The sequence below is a fragment of the Salmo salar genome, chromosome ssa06 (genome assembly GCF_905237065.1).
Source record: "Salmo salar chromosome ssa06, Ssal_v3.1, whole genome shotgun sequence".
NCBI classification, from domain to species: Eukaryota; Metazoa; Chordata; class Actinopteri; order Salmoniformes; family Salmonidae; genus Salmo; species Salmo salar.
The window spans coordinates 70,387,836-70,410,945 of NC_059447.1; the positions used below are offsets into that span (position 1 = coordinate 70,387,836).

The 23,110-nt window shown below is 44.7% G+C and overlaps 1 protein-coding gene and 1 long non-coding RNA gene across 3 annotated transcripts in view; one reads left to right on the forward strand and one right to left on the reverse strand.

The window, feature by feature from the left end:
• The window catches only part of mthfd1l (methylenetetrahydrofolate dehydrogenase (NADP+ dependent) 1 like), an 85,316-nt gene that overhangs the window by 19,846 nt on the left and 42,360 nt on the right, over positions 1-23,110 (reverse strand). For both annotated transcript variants that reach the window (XM_014205574.2, NM_001165368.1), the window contains 4 exon segments: positions 6,980-7,119; positions 6,069-6,110; positions 3,618-3,721; positions 1,384-1,561 (listed from right to left, as the gene is read on the reverse strand). In XM_014205574.2, coding sequence (XP_014061049.1) covers positions 1,384-1,561; positions 3,618-3,721; positions 6,069-6,110; positions 6,980-7,119 — 464 coding nt within the window.
• On the forward strand, positions 14,330-15,899 carry LOC123743487 (uncharacterized). The gene is made up of 2 exons (XR_006770312.1): positions 14,330-14,466; positions 14,857-15,899. It is a non-coding gene; the product is annotated as an uncharacterized lncRNA (long non-coding RNA).

Consider the following 23,110-nt stretch of genomic DNA (forward strand, 5'->3'; position numbering starts at 1 on the left):
TAACCACCACCCAGTGCTACACCACGCTAATACTAACCACCACCCAGTGCTACACCACGCTAATACTAACCACCACCCAGTGCTACACCACGCTAATACTAACCACCACCCAGTGCTACACCATGCTAATACTAACCACCACCCAGTGCTACACCACGCTAATACTAACCACCACCCAGTGCTACACCACGCTAATACTAACCACCACCCAGTGCTACACCACGCTAATACTAACCACCACCCAGTGCTACACCACGCTAATACTATCCACCACCCAGTGCTACACCACGCTAATACTAACCACCACCCAGTGCTACACCACGCTAATACTAACCACCACCCAGTGCTACACCACGCTAATACTAACCACCACCCAGTGCTACACCATGCTAATACTAACCACCACCCAGTGCTACACCATGCTAATACTAACCACCACCCAGTGCTACACCATGCTAATACTAACCACCACCCAGTGCTACACCACGCTAATACTAACCACCCAGTGCTACACCATGCTAATACTAACCACCACCCAGTGCTACACCATGCTAATACTAACCACCCAGTGCTACACCACGCTAATACTAACCACCCAGTGCTTACACACAAACAAGCTAGCAGTGTGTCTCATTGCCATAGCTTTTAAATAGAACTAGAGATGGGGTTTATTGCACTAATTAAATTCCAACTCTGTAAATTACATTTAGTTCAATTCAAATTCCAGGTCAGTCCATCTCTGAATTCTGAGATAATTAAATTCCTCTCAAGTCCAATGTTCCAATAATTCTATTCCCAATTCAATATTATGCCCAACAATTCCACAAATTCTACATCCTCAGGGTTTGAGGCTGATCATGTCACTCAGTTCAGACAGCGTAGCTATACTGGAAATAAAGAAATACATTTTTGTGCTGCAGGATTTGAACTCCATGTGCATGAATTCCAATCCAAATAGTCTAATTCCATATCTTGAAGATTGTTGAAATTAAAATTGAATTCAACGTAAATTCTTCACTGCATGAGTTAATTCAAGAACTGAATTGGAATTTCAAACTAAATTGAGCCCAACCCTGCATAGCTCCCCATGTACTGTAAAGCCAACATTATTGGTGGAATAAATGTGACCCCACCTTGCAGGCTCAACAAAAGCACAGTGTCAGTTAAGTGTTGTAGATCAATAAATTATGTCGGGACATTTTTTAATGACTGGACATGGCAACCAAATTCCTGCACCCGTTTATATCACAAGCCAGAAGGGTCTGCAGAAACTTGACAAGTTTGTCTATTTAGCTTACTTACTTTCCAGTACTTCCAGATTAGCGCTTAGAAGTGTAAACTAGAGGCTAGATGTCGTAGTGCAATGGGGCGTCTGTCTCTCACCTCTTGGCTGTAGAGGAACTGGAAGTGGCTGGGTTGACTGCTGGCCTGCTTCACTGCCTGGGCCAGCTCCACCGAGCCACGGCCACCCCGCGCCCAGTGATGACACGGCACGGCATCCGACGCCCCAGACTCCTTGGCCATCTGGCACACCAGGTCGATCTCAGCCTGGGTGTCGGTCCTGTGGAGTAGCCAAGGAGACAGTAACCATGGAGGAAACCAGGGAAACAACCGTAGGGATTGGAGCAATGAATGGTGTGACTGACAGTTGTTGGGACACATAACAAGGTGTTGAAATGAGGTGGCAACCTCGAGGTGTTTAAGTTTGGGTTAACAAGACCTTTTTCCTTATGTTTTTGCAGTGTGTGTGTGTGGTGTGGCCATGTGACAGCCCATTTAGTCTAAATGAGGCCTGAAGGCCAAAGCCACATTCTAATAGCTTCCGACACGCCACAGTTCATGTGTAAACACCTCAGTCACACTGACAGACTAACACTATGTAAAACACACCAAGTCATCTAGCCACAGAACTCAACAACACCAGTCATGACATGGGCCACTTGCTGTGTGTGAGTGTGTGTGTGTATATATATATGTGTTTTTAGTTTTACTATCCTTGTGGGCACCAGAAGTCCTCACAAGGATAGTAAAACAAGGAACATTCGGGGGGGACGGACATTTCACAATTCCACACAAATAAATAAAGCTATTTTAGGCTTAGGGGTTAGGGTTAGAATTATGGGTTAAAGGGATATTTAGGGGTTAAAGGGATATTTTGGGGTTAAAGGGATAGCATGCTAGCAGATACCCATAGACTTCCAGTTATGCTAGTTAGCATTAGCTCGCAAAACTACTTTCCTTCATACTGGACACAGAGACATAATCCCGAAGCATCCCTTTAAGGTTACGGTTAGGGACAATAGGATTGACGGTTGACAATCATTGACAATCACGGTTGACAACTCCCTTGTGTCCTCCTCCCAGAGTGCTAAGAACCTTGGCGTGATCCTGGACAACACCCTGTCGTTCTCCACTAACATCAAGGCGGTGACCCGATCCTGTAGGTTCATGCTCTACAACATTCGCAGAGTACGACCCTGCCTCACACAGGAAGCGGCGCAGGTCCTAATCCAGGCACTTGTCATCTCCCGTCTGGATTACTGCAACTCGCTGTTGGCTGGGCTCCCTGCCTGTGCCATTAAACCCCTACAACTCATCCAGAACGCCGCAGCCCGTCTGGTGTTCAACCTTCCCAAGTTCTCTCACGTCACCCCGCTCCTCCGCTCTCTCCACTGGCTTCCAGTTGAAGCTCGCATCCGCTACAAGACCATGGTGATTGCCTACGGAGCTGTGAAGGGAACGGCACCTCCATACCTTCAGGCTCTGATCAGGCCCTACACCCAAACAAGGGCACTGCGTTCATCCACCACTGGCCTGCTGGCCCCCTACCTCTGAGGAAGCACAGTTCCCGCTCAGCCCAGTCAAAACTGTTCGCTGCTCTGGCACCCCAATGGTGGAACAAGCTCCCTCACGACGCCAGGACAGCGGAGTCAATCACCACCTTCCGGAGACACCTGAAACCCCACCTCTTTAAGGAATACCTAGGATAGGATAAAGTAATCCTTCTAACCCCCCCTTAAAAGATTTAGATGCACTATTGTAAAGTGGTTGTTCCACTGGATATCATAAGGTGAATGCACCATTTTGTAAGTCGCTCTGGATAAGAGCGTCTGCTAAATGACTTAAATGTAATGTAAATGTAATAGGATTTTGAATGGGAAGCAATTGTTTGGTCCCCACAAGGACAGTAAAACAAACATGTGTGTGTCACTGGCAGGTTGACATTTATTATCATGAGTCTTGTCCTGAAGGCAGAACTGAGGGATTTCTCAGATGGGCCAGCTGCAAAATCTAAATAGTCTATATTTAAAAAAATGCATGAAAACAGTGTGGTTAAGGTTTAAAATCAGACGTTATTACTTTATGGCCGTGCCGGCTAGTGACCACTCTGCAGAGCTGACGTAAAACGCTAACCTGTGTGTCACTGACCCTCATATGGGTTTGCATATTTTTGTAACAAACTGATAAGGATTCTAAAGCTTAACATGTTGTGTCTGCATACGTCTGTGCATGTGTTAATGTCTGCATTTACATGCCTGTTCACAATATGGGGTCTGACAGAGACAGAAGAGAGGCCCAGGCCAGCTGCTCAGACTGATACAGACTGGAAGTCTTACTTGAAGACGTTGAGAGCCACGACCACAGGGACTCCAAACAGGTGGGCTATCTGGATCTGTTTCCTCAGGTTACTGCTGCAGCCCTTCGTCACCAGACTCAGGTTCTAGAATACAGAGGGACAGAGAGAGTGAGACAGGGAGGGAGAGCGATCTAATGGAAACATAGTCAAACTCAATGTGAAACTCATCCAGGTCAGAAGTGCAGTGGTGTTAGATGTGAGGCAAAGAGAGTGGCAGTACTCATCTCTTTCATTTCCACAAGTGGAATATTAAACGCTAACTACCGAAACAGGATATCACCATTTATGAGAAGCTTGGTCAATGACTCAGGAGTTCTCGCTCATATGACACAGTGTGTGTGTGTGTGTGAGAAAGACAGAATGAGCAAAAGACTGTGAAAGAGCGAAAGGGAGAAAGAGCAAGAGAGAGCGAGAGAAGAGATAAAAAGCAAGAGTGGGAGAGAGGAGTGGGCGTAGATAGAGGACGTTATAATTGCATTGTCAGAGCCAGGTCTTTTACAGAGTCAGGAGAATTGGAAGGTTGAACCTATTGGCTGTCGTGCATCCCTCTACCCCACTCTGCTACAGTCCCCTCTGGTAGTTCAGTCGCCTAGAGCAACACTGACTCGCCTTCAACAGCTTACACTTCGGGAGGGGGGGGATGATGAGGCAATACTCACTAAGGAGCTCAAATCCTGTTTTACAGCAACATTGATACTTTCTGGGGAAGGAACAATCCCAACTATATGATATCCCATATGAAGAACACACAGGTTGTTTTGTCAGAGTGGGTGTGCGTGCGCAAGTGTCTGCGCGTGACAGGCAATACTCCCAATTAAACCCTGTCTGTTTAGCACCAAAGTTGTCATATTCCAGGATCCACTAACTGGCCTGTCCAGAACCCAGTCCTTAGTCGTCTCCAGGCCCTAACGTTACTCTGCTGTGCCTGGCTCTGTGCCTGGCTCTTCTCTCTCAAGCCCTTCTGCTTCTCGTTACAGCCCTCACAATTAACTTAGCTAACACCCCTTCATTATTTGCTCAGCTGAGGAGCCTTTGAGAGAGGAGTGATTTAAACCAGGCATGGGGTTTCAACATACAGACCCCCCACCTCCATCTCTATTAAGCCCCCTCCCTGACCGGAGACCCAAGCCAAGGGTCTATTTGCCCTGCTAATCAAATAATTACCTCAAATCATGTTCGAGAGAGAGCGAGAGAGACAGCGATGCATGTCTGTGTGTGAGGAATGGAAATAGGAATGAGGACCATAGGGGATGGCTGGAGGCTAGGGCAGAACTTGGAAATGTCAGATACTCTTTTTAGTCCTTCCTCCGTTCTCCTCTTCCCTCCTACCCATGTGTATAGTGTGACAATGTATCATCCCCTATAACCATAAACCTCATCTGACTGTATGAAATCTGCCTGGTTATAGGTGTGATCCGTATTACCAGAGACATTCATATCCAGGTGCTAAGTCCCACTGTTCTGCTGGCTGATTGATTGATTAAATGATATTCCACTCACTTGCCACTTGCATCCCAAATCTAAATCAGTCCCTTATTAGAGGGGAAGTACTGTATGCGAACTGGCAGTTAGAGTGTTGGACTTGTAACCGAAAGGTTGCAAGATCAAATCCCCAAGCTGACAAGGTAAAAATCTGTCGTTCTGCCCCTGAACATGGTAGTTAACCCACTGTTTCTAGGCCGTCATTGAAAATAAGGATTTGTTAACTGACCTACCTAGTTAAAACATTTTAAAATAAAAGTATGCAGGACATCGAGGCCTGGGTTTAAAAAACCCTTGTACACACCCTTCCTCAAGTCCACGCCTGTGATGTTAACAGGGCGCAACGTTGCCACCTATGGACAGAGATATATTTGGCCTTCCATTTTATCAAGCCCACAAACAAACAAAGGCTTGATTTGTTGATTGTGGTGGCAAATGTGAAAGGAAATGTTGTGTTGCACAACATGTTAATAGTTCTTACATGAGCAAATGACTTCCTAACTGGATCTAATAGTACCAAGGCTATCCTGACCTTAGACAAAATCAAGTTATGTTAATGATCATAACCTAGTGATTAGATGGAACCACAACCCCCCTACCCCTCCACCTCTTAATAAAGCCACTGACATGTTTATTTCATTTCCCTAATCAGTTTCTATCCCTGCATCATCATCAAGTCAGGGAACCAACGGGAGACATGCAAATCAAATGTTGGTCAGGAGGACACCCTGTCTCATGTCAGGTACAGTAACCTATGCTCAACTCCCAGCTCGTTCATGCCACAGTGTCTGTCTGCTGACTTTGGTTAATACTTTTTCACTGGTACTTTTTTTTAACTTGGGGAACAAGGAAGTCAACTCTTAATAAGCTCGCATTACCACTGACAACAAAAGAGTTGTACTACTCTGTTTCAAACCAAGTAAAGTTCTCTCTCTCTCCAATCTCTTACCTCGTCTATGTACTCTCTTGGTAGAGGTGAGCCAGCTGAGACCTGCAGGAACACAGTAATTTTAGCACATATTCAAACAAAAAATATATCACCATCAACACCATACAATACTGTATTTCACAGTCAGTTTTGTGTATTATGGTCAACTCGGGTACAGTAAATACCAGGAAACTGAAATGAACGGTCCAGGTGCTAGTGGAGATAAGCAACTCTTGGGCTAGGGTTATCTAATACAAGCTATAAACAAACATTTACTCCAGAGAGGTATGCAGCACACAAATCACTGAGTTTATGGGTACGGCATGAAAACATAAGCCAGAGCACTGTAATCACAGAATTTCTCGTCCTTAGACGTTTACAACAGTGGGCCATTTACTGATGTGGGTACATGGTAACTGCTCTATCTTAGAATTGCAGAGATCCTATAATGTTAGCCTTATACAGTAGAGAACAATAAAGTGTAGTACAGACTCTTGCTATATTAGCATTATAGAACGCAGTGGTGGAAAAAGTACTCAATTGTCATACTTGAGTAAAAGTAAAAGTCACCCAGTAAAATACTGTATAAATCATTTCAAATTCCTTATATTTAGCAAACCAGGCGGCAACTCTGAAGCGTTGGTGTTTAGTGAGCCCACCGGATCAGAGTCTGTAGGGATGTACTCTTGATAAGTGTGTGAATTGGACCATTTTCCTGTCCTGCTAAGCATTAAAATGTAACGAGTACATTTGGGTGTCAGGGAAAATGTATGGAGTAAAAAGTACATTATTTTCTTTAGGAATGTAGTGAAGTAAAAGTTGTCAAAAATATGTGGTAAAGTACTGACACCCCAAAAAACTACTTAAGTAGTACTTTTAAGTATTTTTACTTAAGTACTTTACACCACTGATAGAATGGATGGATGACTCACACTGGGACCGCCTCCATGCATTTTCAATGCTCTGACCGTGGCGACCAGGACAACAATGTTTGGCCTCAGCCCCGAGGCCCTGCACTTGATGTTGAAGAACTTCTCCATCCCGATGTCTGCCCCGAAACCAGCCTCAGTCACTGTAGAGAGGAGAGGAGAGGAGAGAAGGGGGTAGGAGTCAACACCAGAGTTAGACAGAAAGTGAGATAAGTCCAGAGCATAGGCAGATCAGCCCTGTGTTTGTTTTCACTTTCTGTAACTTAGTTCTACAGTACATGGACATTACACGTGACCAAGTCCTCAGTTTAGTTGGATACATCTTCAAAGAGCACTGCGGCGAAGACAAGCCATGTTATGAACCCTTCCTACCTCTCGCTCTACCCATCTCTCTATCCCTCCCATCTCTGTGGGAGTAAATCTGGAGTGAATGGCTGGTTCAGTTGGAGGTCTGTAAAGGGTCCAGGGCCTCTGATACTACAGCCCTGGGCCTCTTGAACACACTCCAACAAAAGCAAATAGTCTACCTGCAATGACAGCTCTGTTAAGATAAAGCTTCCTGGAGGGCCACCATTGTATGAGTCACAGGGAGACAGCGGCAACCACAGATATTCATCACCAGATGGCACAGCTATGCTGAAGATGGCTCAAGACGGCGCCGACAGACATGGCAGCTCTACTTCAAGCTCCTAAGCAACTTTTCAGTATTTTGTTTTTTTGTGTATTATTTCTTACATTATTAGCACAGAACGTTTTTTTTTGTTACTACATACTCCTGGAAATAACCTTGGATATCAGAGCGGCGGTAACTCACCAGCATTACAACTTTCCTGAATTGGATCCTTGTTCGTACCCCCCAGGGCAATGAAATGGATCCTTTGTTTGTACCCCCCAGGGCATTGAAATGGATCCTTTGTTTGTACCCCCCAGGGCATTGAAATGGATCCTTAGATTGTACCCCCCAGGGCATTGAAATAGATCCTTTGTTTGTACCCCCCAGGGCATTGAAATAGATCCTTTGTTTGTACCCCCCAGGGCATTGAAATAGATCCTTTGTTTGTACCCCCCAGGGCATTGAAATGGATCCTTTGTTTGTACCCCCCAGGGCATTGAAATGGATCATTTGTTTATACCCCCCAGGGCATTGAAATGGATCATTTGTTTATACCCCCCAGGGCATTGAAATGGATCATTTGTTTGTACCCCCCAGGGCATTGAAATGGATCATTTGTTTGTACCCCCAGGGCAATTGAACTTATCCCAGAGGCTGCTCCAAGATTCGGAGTGGATTTCTACTCTGACTCAGGAGACGTGCACACCATTCACCGCTTCCGAGTATATAACTCGCTAATGTTCAGTCTCTGGACAATAAAGTAGACAAGCTCAGGGCAATGATCTCCTTCCAGAGAGACATCAGGGACTGTAACATACTCTGTTTCACGAAATCATGGCTCTCTCCGGATATACTGTCCCCATCCATACAGCCAGCTGGGTTCTCAGTACATCGCGCCGACAGGAATAAAGAACTCTCAGGTGGAAGAAAGGTGGTGGTGTATGTGTGATGATTAACTACTCATGGTGTGATTGTGATAACGTACAGAAACTCAAGTCCTTCTGTTCACCAGACCCAAAATACCTCACAATCAAGAGCCGACCGTTTTACCTCCCAAGAGAATTCTCTTCGGTTAGTCACAGCCGTGTATATTCCCCCTCAAGCCGATACTATGACGGCCCTCAAAGAACTACACTGGACTTTATGCAAGCTGGAAACCACAAATCCTGAGGCCGCATTTATTGTAGCTGGGGATTTTAACAAAGCAAATTTAAGGAAAATGCTACCGAAGTTCTATCAACACATTGACTGTAGTACTCGCGCTGGAATAACACTCGACCACTGCTACTCCCTCTTCCGGGGTGCCTACAAGGCCTATTCAATGCTGGTCTGACCAATCGGAATCCATGCTTCAAGATCGTTTTGATCATGTGAACTGAGATATGTTACGGATAGCCTCTAAGAATAACATATATGGACACGGTGACTGAGTTAATCAGGAAGTGTATAGGGGATGTTGTTCCCACGGTGACTATTAAAACCTACCCAAACCAGAAACCGTGGATAGATGGCAGGATTTGCACAAAACTGAAAGCGCAAACCGCCGTATTTAACCATGGCAAGGTGACTGGGAATATGGTAAAATACAAACAGTGTAGTTATTCCCTCTGTAAGGCAATAAAACAGGCAAAATGTCAGCACAGAGACAAAGTGGAGTCACAATTCAACGGCTCAGACACGAGACGTATGTGGCAGGGTCTATAGACAATCACGGATTACAAAGGGAAAACCAGCCACATCGCGGACACCGACGTCTTGCTCCCAGACAAGCTAAACACCTTCTTCGCCCGCTTTGACAACAATACAGTGCCACCGACGTGGCTCACTCCCAAGGACTGTGGGCTATTGTTCTCCGTGGCCGATGTGAGTAAGACATTTTAGCGTGTTAACCCTCGCAAGGCTGCCGGCCCGGACTGCGTCCCTAGCCGCATCCTCAGAGCATGCGCAGACCAGCTGGCTGGAGTGTTTATGAACATATTCAAGCTCTCCCTATCCCAGTCTGCTGTCCCCACTTGCTTCAAGATGTCCACCATTGTTCCTGTACCCATGAAAGCAAAAGGTAACTGAACTAAATGACTATCGCCCCGTAGCACTCACTGCTGTCATCATGAAGTGCTTTGAGAGGCTAGTTAAGGATCATATCACCTCTAGCTTAACGGATACCCTAGACCCATTTCAATTTGCTTACCGCCCCAATAGATCCACAGACGATGCAATCGCCATCGCACTGCATCACTGCCCTCTCTCATCTGGACAAGAGGAATACCTGTGTAAGAATGCTGTTCATTGACCATAGCTCAGCCTTCAACACCATAGGAAACACCACCTCCACTTCCCTGATCCTCAACACAGGGGCCCCACAAGGGTGCGTGCTCAGCCCTCTCCTGTACTCCCTGCTCACCCATGACTGACACCTCCAAATCAAATCATCAAGTTTGCAGATGTCACAACAGTAGGCCTGATTACCAACAATGACGAGACAGCCTACAGGGAGAAGGTGAGGGTCCTGATGGAGTGGTGCCAGGAAAATAACCTCTCCCTTAACGTCAACAAAGCTGATCGTGGACTTCAGGAAACAGCAGAGGGAGCACACCCTTATCCACATCGACGGGATCGCAGTGGAGAAGGTGAAAAGCTTGAAGTTTCTCAGCGTACACATTGCAGAAAATCTGAAATGGTCCACCCACACAGACAGTGTGGTGAGGAAGGGGCAACAGCACCTCTTCAACCTCAGGAGGCTGAAGAAATTCAGCTTGGCCCCTAAGACCCTCACAAACTTTTACAGATGCACAATTGAGAGCATCCTGTCGGGCTGCATCACCACCTGGTACAGAAACTGCAACCCCTGCGATTGCAGGGCTCTCCAGAGGGTGGTACGGTCTGCCCAACGCGTCACCGGGGGCACACTGTCTGCCCTCCAGGACACCTACAGCACCCAATGTCACAGGAAGGCCAAAAAATATAATCAAGGACATCAACCACCCAATCCACGGCCTGTTCACCCCCTATCATCCAGAAGGCGAGGGCAGTACAGGTGCATCAAAGCTGGGACCAAGAGACTGAAAAACAGCTTCTATCTCAAGTCCATCAGACTGTTAAATAGCCATCACTAGCCGGCCTCCACCCAGTACCCTGCCCTGAACTTAGTCACTGTTAGTAGCCGGCCTCCACCCAGTACCCTGCCCTGAACTTAGTCACTGTTAGTAGCCGGCCTCCACCCAGTACCCTGCCCTGAACTTAGTCACTGTTAGTAGCCGGCCTCCACCCAGTACCCTGCAGAACCATCCCTGAACTTAGTCACTGTTAGTAGCCGGCCTCCACCCAGTACCCTGCCCTGAACTTAGTCACTGTTAGTAGCCGGCCTCCACCCAGTACCCTGAACTTAGTCACTGTTAGTAGCCGGCCTCCACCCAGTACCCTGCCCTGAACTTAGTCACTGTTAGTAGCCGGCCTCCACACAGTACCCTGCCCTGAACTTAGTCACTGTTAGTAGCAGGCTACCGGCTACCACACGGTTACTCAATAACATCTGTAAATATGTGTATGTGACCAACAACATTTGATTTGATTAGATGACAGCTAACACCACTAACACTGTTAGGGCTACAGGTTTACATTTCATCACACTGAAACTGTCAGCAAAGAGCTAGCACAGGGCTAATGACAACATAGACAACCAGCCTTGTGACCGCTTCCTGTTGTTTACACAGGAATCTCACTCCTGGATGTTTCCAGTAGGGACCCCTGGTCCACTGGCCCTGCCCCAGTAGGCTGTGGCCCCCCACCAGGGCTCCTCCAGGCTCCAGGCCATGGCACAGCCAGCTCCTCCCAGACTACACCCCCTCTCAGTGGGCTTCCTGTGCCACTTCCCTGGGCGGTCGGGGGGAAGTTACTGTTTCCACTGGTGAAAGATGGCATTCCTGACAGAGGTGTGTGTGTGTGTGTGTGTGTGTGTGTGTTTGTCATGTGAGTGCATGCATGTGTGTGTGTTGAACTCTAGAAAACCCTAGGCCAGTTAAGTCCTGGATTATCCCAAATAAAGGGATGTCGATTAAAGGGATTTAATAAAAAGGGACGAAACCGACCTACAGTAATTAAGGGAATCACCGGCAATTGTGTTTTAGAAGTCAAGCGTGTAGATTCTCCATTTAACGTCTGACATGATGTCTAACTGACCACGGACACACGCCACCATACTGTTCCTTCTAGCTATTCAGAGCACTCCAAAAAGTCAGGCCCAGAATTTCACAGTCCACAATATAAACTGAGTTTAACAAGTGATGAAAATGTGTTTATCCATAAAACTCTACTCATCTGCAAATGCATATGGGAAAATGAACAGAAACAGAGATTGAAACAGTGTATTTAAGCTATTTGACCACAGAAGAGATTAGTGTATTGAGAGTGTGGTTAGGAAGAGGCGTCCTCGGACCCAAAATGTTACAGACTGACAAACAATAAAATACAATCCCTCGGTTGTGGTGACTATTTTCTGGAAAGGGGGTGAGTTTCCATGAGAAAATGAAAGGTGTGTATTACATCATGGCTACACTGTTATACAGGCTAATCAACGGAGAGAGAGAGACAGAGAGAGGGACAGAGAGCTGGACAGAGAGGGAAAGAGGGAGTGAGAGAGAGAGACAGAGAGAGGGACAGAGAGCTGGACAGAGAGGGAAAGAGGGAGTGAGAGAGAGAGACAGAGAGAGGGACAGAGAGAGCTGGACAGAGAGGGAAAGAGGGATTGAGAGAGAGACAGAGCGAGGGACAGAGAGAGCTGGACAGAGAGGGAAAGAGGGATTGAGAGAGAGCGGGGGAGAGGGAGAGAGTCTGCTCTGCTTAACCTCAATGTCATTAAGCCATCCGTCAGAGATGCTGTGGTTTTTGGGACCTGAAAAACACATTCTGCATTTCAACTGGTGGCCTTTCCATTTGTTAAAATCAACAACGCATGTCCAGATCTCAACCAAAGGATTTAGCAAGATGTTTGGTGAACTACAGAGAGCAGACTGTTTTCTTGCATTTCTACAGGGGTAGGAATTTGTTTTTGTGTTTATCCTGGCTGTGACAACATGGTATTACTGTCAAGTCCTGGCAATGACTAGAGCTAAGCTGAATTGATCACCAGAGAAAAAGCTTATTTTGGTCTCATTTTGAAACCTGGGTAGTGGATTAATGATGATCCTTTCACAAATTGTGATTGTCCAATGACACAACCACACACACAGTCACCGCCGAGTATGAGAGAGAGACAGAAACAACAACACGGTAACCCAGAGGATGTCTAAAGGAAGCCCCTGTGAGTTTCCTGGTCTGTGTGGTGACCTCAAACTAGTGAGGATTGTTGTGAAAAGCTGTGGGGCTACAGAGGACAGAGCAGGGGAGTAGTGAGGCTTGCTCAGGGTTACTACCAGTCACAGATCTGGAGCAGTAGCCCAGCCTCCACACACACACACACACACAGGCCTGATGAAACACACACACACAGGCCTGAAAAGTAAGCCAGGTCAGCGCTAGTTTCTCCAACCCCCCCCCAAAAAAACACTCCTATTTTTCCCCCAATATGAATGAAAATGCAGATTTTAGATACGATCACTGATAATACCTATTCCTAACAAGTTTTATTCCATTCTTTACATTATTCTCTCAGGTTCCAATCCTGACTTTAGAAACTAAATGTGTGTTATTCACCTGAATTAGCCTATGCATTAATGTCATTGGGAGGTCTCCGCAAAAGTTGTCAAATTTGTGTTCAGCTCAACATTTCAACAAGTTTGGTTGTGTCTAGTTATTCAAATGGATCCACATTCCTTCATATGTGTGTTTTGTACAAAGGGGAAAACCCAGTGTCCCTGTTGTTAGAGGTTATTTGAGTGCCCTCTCCTCCACACCAGACCAGACCACTAAGGATGCAGGAATAGCAGGAATCTGACATGTGGAATGCATTTCAAAATGGGAGTCTGTCTGGGACTAGCCTCCACTCAGGGTGCATTCGATCTCTCTCTTATCTAAACTACAGTCAGTGCAAGACTGAAGGCTGAAACTGACTTGAAAACTACCACAACTAAAACATGTGAGAAGGATAGTACTACATTGCCACCTTCAACTTACTGTAATAAGTAATAGCCACATGATTCTGGTGTTTTGTTCTTGGCAAGAGGGAGGGGAGGCAGGTAGGGGAGGGGAAGCAGAGGAAGAGGGGAGGAGAGAAAGGGGGAGGGGGCATCACAGCTGTCTGAGGAGCCTCAGAGGGGAGGGTAAGTTCCTAACATACCTGAGAGTCCGGTAACAGAGACAGCAGAGAGGGAGAGTGAAGGGAGCAGGAGAGGGACTACGAACACAGGGAGCAGGAGAGGGACTACGAACACAGGGAGCAGGAGAGGGACTACGAACACAGGGAGCAGGAGAGGGACTACGAACACAGGGAGCAGGAGAGGGACTACGAACACAGGGAGCAGGAGAGGGACTACGAACACAGGGAGCAGGAGAGGGACTACGAACACAGGGAGCAGGAGAGGGACTACGAACACAGGGAGCAGGAGAGGGACTACGAACACAGGGAGCAGGAGAGGGACTACGAACACAGGGAGCAGGAGAGGGACTACGAACACAGGGAGCAGGAGAGGGACTACGAACACAGGGAGCAGGAGAGGGACTACGAACACAGGGAGCAGGAGAGGGACTACGAACACAGGGAGCAGGAGAGGGACTACGAACACAGGGAGCAGGAGAGGGACTACAAACACAGGAGAGATAGAGGTAAAGAGAGAGCGAGGAAGGAAAAAGAGGAAGGGATGAGATGGCCCCTTCCACACTTCTCCCCTCCTGACTGTGTTGTGAAACTCTACACTGGGAGCGTATTGCCTATGCATTCCTTCAGGTCAGTAGAGTGACAGTAACTACCTGGGCATGAAGGTGGCCACACACAAACACTGTAACTAGGTGGTAAGTAGTAGTACTGTGGGTTTAGCTAGAACTAAACACACCGGGCATGCCCTTAAAGACAGTTCACTACCACTCTGTGTCCACAGGCAAAAACACACACATTCCCATTATTCTTTCACAGAGAGACTGAGAATGGAGATTAAAAAAAGAGAGCGAGAGGAGATGAGAGAAGGAGAGTAAGACAGGGAGGGGAGGATGGATAGAGAAATATGGAAAGAGTCAGGTATGCTTTGACATTGATGGATTAGGCTGATTTACTCCAAAGCATTCCACAGGCTCTTACGATTACAAATCTGCTTCCTCCTCTAACGGAACTTTTCCACAGTTCCTAGAAAGCTTCAGAACCCTAGTCTGCAGCGTGGACTCCTCCAAGCAGCAACCCTAAGGTACCAGGGCCAGAGGCTAGAGGCAGGACCAAGGCCAGAGGCTTGAGCAAGGCCCAGGGAAGGACTTCTCCAAGCAGCAATCCTGAGGTACCAGGGCCAGAGGCTAGAGCCAGGACCAGAGGTTAGAGCCAGGACCAGAGTTTAGAGCCAGGACCAGGGCAGGACTCCTCCAAGCAGCAACCCTGACGTACCAGGGCCAGAGGCTAGAGCCAGTGCCAGAGGCTAGAGCCAGGACCAGAGGCTAGAGCCAGGACCAGGGCAGGACTCCTCCAAGCAGCAACCCTGACATACCAGGGCCAGAAGCTAGAGCCAGTGCCAGAGGTTTGAGCCAGGACCAGGGCAGGACTCCTCCAAGCAGCAACCCTGACATACCAGGGCCAGAGGCTTGAGCCAGGACCAGGACTCAGGAGTAAGTAGGCCAAAGGTACTGGAAGCCAAGAACTGAGCTAAAGTTCAACCCTGGAGTTGTAACTTATGGTTTGAGCCAACCCTTCCCAGGAAACCCGGGGTTTGAATTCCTCATCAAAGTGTGCGTGTGCGCTTCCGCCCAGAATGTACAGTTGAAAAAGAGCTGGCCGTCAATTTTTTAGTTACTGTGTCTGTGTGTGTTACTCGCACATCGCACTCTTAGAATTAAGGGGAACCCTGGAGACTTCGAGGAACCCTGGAGTTCCTCAGGGAACCATTGGTAGTCAATGGGTTCATATTTGCACCTTTTGTTAGTTGAGGGGTACTGGGAAGAACCTTTCATCCTTCAATGTAGCAAAGGCATCCTGGAGAAAAGTGTATATATTGTAGCTATATCTTCTAGAGGTGGCAGCTGATCAGAAGATTTGTGGCTTATTTGGGGCGTGGCTTTCAAAAAGTTATTTTTGACCACCCATGAGAGTAATTGTCATTGCGGTTCATGTGTTCAGTTGCAGAGTCAATAATAGAGCCTGACTGATAAATCGGTTGACCAATATAAAAAGATGTAATCAAATATTTGTATCCGTCTTTATTCCACAGATAAAGCACAGATATTATAGACATCGAAGAAACAAATACATCTGCTCATTAGCAGTCTTTTTTACGCCTGAAGAGGGCGCGCTACGGGCTGATCATTGAACATCATTCAGCCTTAGGTCACAAAGTGAGAGTGGTAGGTATGGTGGTTTGACAGTGAGTAGCTTGCCACAGCCAGCGTATTTGAATAAGTAAATAATCAAAAGTACAATTCACCAAGCAAGCATCACTGTCATCACATTCTCACTTAGTTAACGTTAGCTGGTTTGCTAGCCAGCAGGGTAGTTAGTACATAAGTAACAGAGATTGAGCTAACACTGGAATGGCGCCAAAGTGAACACACATCCTTAATACAAAAATAACACCATTACTGTCTTGACCTATTATGTTAGCGAGTGGGCTTATTTAGTTAATTTTTCAAAATAAACAAACAATCTGAAAAAAAAACAGGTCAGTTGGTTACATATCTACAGTGGCTTGCGAAAGTATTCACCACCTTGGCATTTTTCCTATTTTGTTGCCTTACAACCTGGAATTAAAATTGATTTTTTTGGGGGGGGTTTGTATCATTTGATTTACACAACATGCCAACCACTTTGAAGATACAAACAAGAAATAAGACAAAAAAAAAAAGAAAAACTTGAGCGTGCGTAACTATTCACCCCCCCCAGAGTCAATATTTTGTAGAGCCACCTTTTGCAGCAATTACAGCTGCAAGTCTCTTGGGGTATGTCTCTATAAGCTTGGCACATCTAGCCACTGGGAGTTTTGCCTATTTTTCAAGGCAAAACTGCTCCAGCTCCTTCAAGTTGGATGGGTTCTGCTGGTGTACAGCAATCTAAGTCATACCACAGATTCTCAATTGGATTGAGGTCCGGGCTTTGACTAGGCCATTCCAAGACATTTAAATGTTTCTACCTTAAACCACTCGAGTGTTGCTTTAGCAGTATGCTTAGGGTCATTGTCCTGCTGGAAGGTGAACCTCCATCCCAGTCTCAAATCTCTGGAAGACTGAAACAGGTTTCCTTCAAGAATATCCCTGTATTTAGCGCCATCCATCATTCCTTCAATCCTGACCAGTTTCCCATTCCCTGCCGATGAAAAACATCCCCACCACATGATGCTGCCACCACCATGCTTCACTATGGGGATGGTGTTCTCGGGGTGATGAGAGGTGTTGGGTTTGCCCCAGACATAGCGTTTTCCTTGATGGCCAAAAAGCTTAATTTTAACCTCATCTGACCAGAGTACCTTCTTCCATATGTTTGGGGAGTCTCTTACATGCCTTTTGGTGAACACATAACGTGTTTCACCAATTCTTTCTTTAAGTAATGTATTTTTTCTGACCACTCCTCCATGAAGCCCAGCTCTGTGGAGTGCACGGCTTAAAGTGGTCCTATGGACAGATACTCCAATCTCCGCTGTGGAGCTTTGCAGCTCCTTCAGGGTTATCTTTGGTCTCTTTGATGCTTCTCTGATTAATGCCCTCCTTGCATTGTCCGTGAGTTTTGGCAGGGTTGTTGTGGTGCCATATTCTTTCCATTTTTTAATAATGTATATAACGGTGTTCCGTGGGATGGTTCAAAGTTTCGGATATTTATTTATAACCCAACCCTGATCTGTACTTCTCCACAACTTTGTCCCTGACCTGTTTGGGGAGCTCCTTGGTCTTCATGATGGCGCTTGCTTGGTGGTGTCCCTTGCTTAGTGGTGTTGCAGACTCTGGGGCCTTTCAGAACAGGTGTATATATACACTAAGATCATGTGACACTTAAATAAAGTCCACCTGTGTGCAATCTAACTAATTATGTGACTTCTGAAGGTAATTGGTTGCACCAGATTTTATTTAGGGCCTTCATAGCAAAGGGGGTGAATATATATGCACACACCATTTTTTTTAAACAAGTTACTTTTTTCATTTCACTTCACATATTTGGACTATTTTGTGTATGTCCATTACATGAAATCCAAATAAAAATCTATTTAAATTACAGGTTGTAATGCAACAAAATAGGAAAAACGCCAAGAGGGATGAATACTTTAGCAAGGCAATGTATCACTCAGGCCATGTGATTGCATTCATGAGATAAGTAGCTAACGTTAGCTAGCTAGCTAAATTAGAACATGTGACTAAAACCAGTGAGGCAAGCATGTCTGCATAAACGTTTTGAGTCATCAGTGCATGCCATTTGCAGTTGGAATGTATAGCTAATACAATTTTGTATTGAATAGCAGAGTAATGTACATACAGTACTTTCAGAAAGTATTCACACCCCTTAAATGTTTCACATTTTGTTATGTTGCAGAGTGGGATTAAAATGGAATTAATTGTATTTTTTGGTCAACGATCTTCACAAAATATTGTAATGTCAAAGTGGAAGAAAAATTCTAACACCTGCGAAATATTTATGAAAAATAAAGTATCTTGATTAGATAAGTATTCAACCCCCGAGTCAATAGATGTTAGAATCACCTTTGGCAGCGATTACAGCAGTGAGTCTTTCTGGGTAAGTCTCTAAGAGCTTTCCACACCTGGATTGTGCAACATTTGGCCATTATTCTTTAAAAAAATTATTCAAGCTCTGTCAAATTGGTTGTTGATCATTGCTAGACAACCATTTTCAGGTCTTGCCATAGATTATCAAGCAGATTTAAGTCAAAACTGTAACTAGGCCACTCAGGAACATTTACTGTCTTCTTGGTTAACAACTCCAGTGTAGATTTGGCCTTGTGTTTTAGGTTATTGTCCTGCTGAAAGGTGAATTCATCTCCCAGTGTCTGGTGAACCATGTTTTCCCCTAGGATGTTGCTTGTGCTTAGCTACATTCAGTAAAAAATGTTATCCTGAAAAACTCCTCAGTCCTTAACCTCTTACATCTAGACGTTCCGCTAGCGGAACACCTGCTCCAATATCCAATGATAGGCGTGGCGCGAATTACAAATTCCTCAAAAATACAAAAACTTCAATTTTTCAAACATATGACTATTTCACAGCATTTTAAAGACAAGACTCTCCTTTATCTAACCACACTGTCCGATTTCAAAAAGGCTTTACAGCGAAAGCAAAACATTAGATTATGTCAGCAGAGTACCAAGCCAGAAATAATCAGACACCCATTTTTCAAGCTAGCATATAATGTCACAAAAACCCAGAAGACAGCTAAATGCAGCACTAACCTTTGATGATCTTCATCAGATGACACACCTAGGACATTATGTTATACAATACATGCATGTTTTGTTCAATCAAGTTCATATTTATATCAAAAAACAGCTTTTTACATTAGCATGTGACGTTCAGAACTAGCATACCCCCGCAAACTTCCGGGGAATTTGCTAACAATTTACTAAATTACTCACGATAAACGTTCACAAAAAGCATAACAATTATTTTAAGAATTATAGATACAGAACTCCTCTATGCACTCGATATGTCCGATTTTAAAATAGCTTTTTGGTGAAAGCACATTTTGCAATATTCTAAGTACATAGCCCAGCCATCACGGGCTAGCTATTTAGACACCCGGCAAGTTTAGCACTCACCAATATCAGATTTACTATTATAAAAGTTTGATTACCTTTTGTTGTCTTCGTCAGAATGCACTCCCAGGACTGCTACTTCAATAACAAATGTTGGTTTGGTCCAAAATAATCCATCGTTATATCCGAATAGCGGCGTTTTGTTCGTGCGTCCCAGACACTATCCGAAATGGTAAATCAGGGTCGCGCGCATGGCGCAATTCGTGACAAAAAAATCTAAATATTCCATTACCGTACTTCGAAGCATGTCAACCGCTGTTTAAAATCCATTTTTATGCCATTTTTCTCGTAAAAAGCGATAATATTCCGACCGGGAATGTCCATTTAGCTAAACAGAGGAAAGAAAACAAAGCTTTCGGTCGACGCGGGCACGAGCCTGAGTCTCACAGTACTGTAACCAGCCACTCCCCAAATGCGCTACTTTTTTTCAGCCAGAGCCTGCAAAGCCACGATTCAGCGTTTTGCCGCCTTCTGAGAGCCTATGGCAGCCGTAGGAAGTGTCACGGGACAGCTAAGATCCTCACTCTTCAATAAACAGAGACAAAAAGAACGACACCTTGTCAGACAGGCCACTTCCTGCATGAAATCTTCTCAGGTTTTTGCCTGCCATATGAGTTCTGTTATACTCACAGACACCATTCAAACAGTTTTAGAAACTTTAGGGTGTTTTCTATCCAAAGCCAATATGCATATTCTAGTTACTGGGCAGGAGTAGTAACCAGATTAAATCGGGTACGTTTTTTATCCAGCCGTGAAAATACTGCCCCCTAGCCATAACAGGTTAACGCGAACAAGCATACCCATAACATGATGCAGCCGCCACTATGCTTGAAAATGTGTATAGTGGTACTAAGTAATGTGTTGTATTGGATTTGCCCCAAACATAACACTTTGTATTCAGCACAAAAAGTTAATTTCTTTGCGACAATCTTTGCACTATTACTTTAGTCCCTTATTGCAAACAGGATAAATGTTTTGGAATATTTGTATTCTGTACAGGCTTCCTTATTTTCACTCTGACAAATAGGTTAGTATTGTGGATTAACTGCAATGTTGTTGATCCATCCTCAGTTTTCTCCTATCACAGGCATTCTGTAACTGTCACCATTGGCATCATGGTAAAATCCCTGAGCGGTTTCCTTCTTCTCCGGCAATGTTAGGAAGGACGCCTGTATCTTTGTAGTGACTGGTTGTATTGATACACCATCCAAAGTGTAATTAATAACTTCTCAAAGGGATATTCAATGTCTGCTTTTTTATTTTTACCCATGCAACTTGTGACTTGTTAAGCACTCCAATAAACTCCTATACTTAAGTACACTTGCCATAGTAAAGGGGTTGAAAACTTATTGACCCAAGACTTTTCAGCTTTTCATTTAATTGGTAAAAATTTCAAAAACATAATTCCACTGACATTATGGGGTATTGTGTGTAGGGAAAAAGTCAAGGGGTGTGTATACTTTCTGAAGGTACTGTATGGTTACTCTAAGAAAACATTGTTGTAATGAACAGCTAACCTGTGCTTGTCATAGGTTGCCATAAATTGTTTGGTTATTTGACCCTTGACTGTTGTAAACACTGTGTGTAAATCTACTCAGGACAAATGCTAACGCTGACACAGTGGTGGCATGACAAACGACATGTTACTGCATTTCAATGCTTATTTGTTAACAGTGCAGTTTCCGATTTACTTGAGACAAAGTTTAATTCATTCAGCCAGCCACCCCTTGTGTTGGTTTAGAACAAATACTTTTACATACTTCTTATCCACTTCCATTGATAAACACATTTTAAGTCATACCTAAGAAGGTAAACTAAACAACTGTCTTATTTAGAAGATATACACTGAGTGTACAAACCATTAGGAACGCCTTCCTGATGTTGCGTTGCACTCCCTTTTGCCCTAAGAACAGCCTCAATTCATGGCCTTTACAAGGTGTCGAAAGCATTCCAAAGGAATGCTGGCCCATGTTGACTCCAATGCTTCCCACAGTTGTGTCAAATTGGCTGGATGTCCTTTGGGTGGTGGACCATTCTGACTACACACGGGACACTATTGAGCGTGAAAAAGCCAGCAGCATTTGCAGTTCTTGACACAAATCGGTGTGCCTGGCGCCAACTACCATTCCCCGTTCAAAGGCACTTCAATCTTTTGTCCTGCCCATTCACCCTCTGAATGGTGCAAGCGCGCACACACACACACACACACACACACACACACACACACACACACACACACACACACACACACACACACACACACACACACACACACACACATGTCTCAATTGTCGCCAGACTTGAAAATCCTTCTTTATCCTGTCTCCTCCCCTTCATCTACACTGATTGAAGTGTATTTAAAAAGTGACATCAATAAGGGATCATAGCATTCACCTGGTCAATCTATGTCATGGAAAGAGTTCATAATGTTCATAATGTTTTGTTCACCCATTGTAGTTGCTTTCTGGTAGATATCCTGTAAACCACAAATAAAATGTTCTTAAATAATGTACATTTTATAATTTGTTAAGAAATCATCATTTAGAGTACCTGTTAATCCTTTACAGCACAATGTGTGTACAAAAAGGTCAGTTTTTCATTCCACCTCTAAAACACAACATCGGCAGATATATCGGTAATCTGTGACTTTTGCCTCCCTAAAATCAATATCATATTGGACCCAAAAATAACAAAGCAGTCAGGTTCTAGTCAATATTGGTTACGCCTGTACACTGCTAGTTCTGCCGCCTTGTTAAAGGCGAACATAAGTGCATGTGATACTAAAGAGCCAAGTACAGTTGAAGTCGGAAGTTTACATACACTTAGGTTGGTGTCAATAAAACTCGTTTTTCAACCACTCCACAAGTTACTTGTTAACAAACTATAGTTTTGGCAAGTCGGTTAGGACATCTACTTTGTGCATGACACAATACATTTTTCCAACAATTGCTTACAGACAGATTATTTCACTTATCATTCACTGTATGACAATTCCAGTGGGTCAGAAGTTTAAAGGCACAATCAACTTAGTGTATGTAAACAGCATGGAAAATTCCAGAAAATTATGTCATGGTATTAGAAGCTTCTGATAGGCTAATTGACATAATTTGAGTCAATTGGAGGTGTACCTGTGGATGTATCTCAAGGTCTACCTTCAAACTCAGTGTCTCTTTGCTTGACATCATGGGAAAATCAAAAGAAATCAGCCAAGACCTCAGAAAAAAAAATTGTAGACCTCCACAAGTCTGGTTCATCCTTGGGAGCAATTTCCAAACGCCTGAAGGTACCACGGTCATCTGTACAAACAACAGTACGCAAGTATAAACACCATGGGACCACGCAGCCGTCATACTGCTCAGGAAGGAGACACGTTCTGTCTCCTAGAGATGAACGTACTGTGGTGCGAAAAGTGCAAATCAATCCCAGAACAACAGCAAAAGGACCTTGTGAAGATGCTGGAGGAAACAGGTACAAAAGTATCTATATTCACAGTAAAACGAGTCCTATATCAACATAAGCTGAAAGGCCGCTCAGCAAGGAAGAAGCCACTGCTCCAAAACCGCCATAAAAAAGCCAGACTACGGTTTGCAACTACACATGGGTACTTTTCGGAGAAATTTCCTCTGGTCTGATGAAACAAAAATAGAA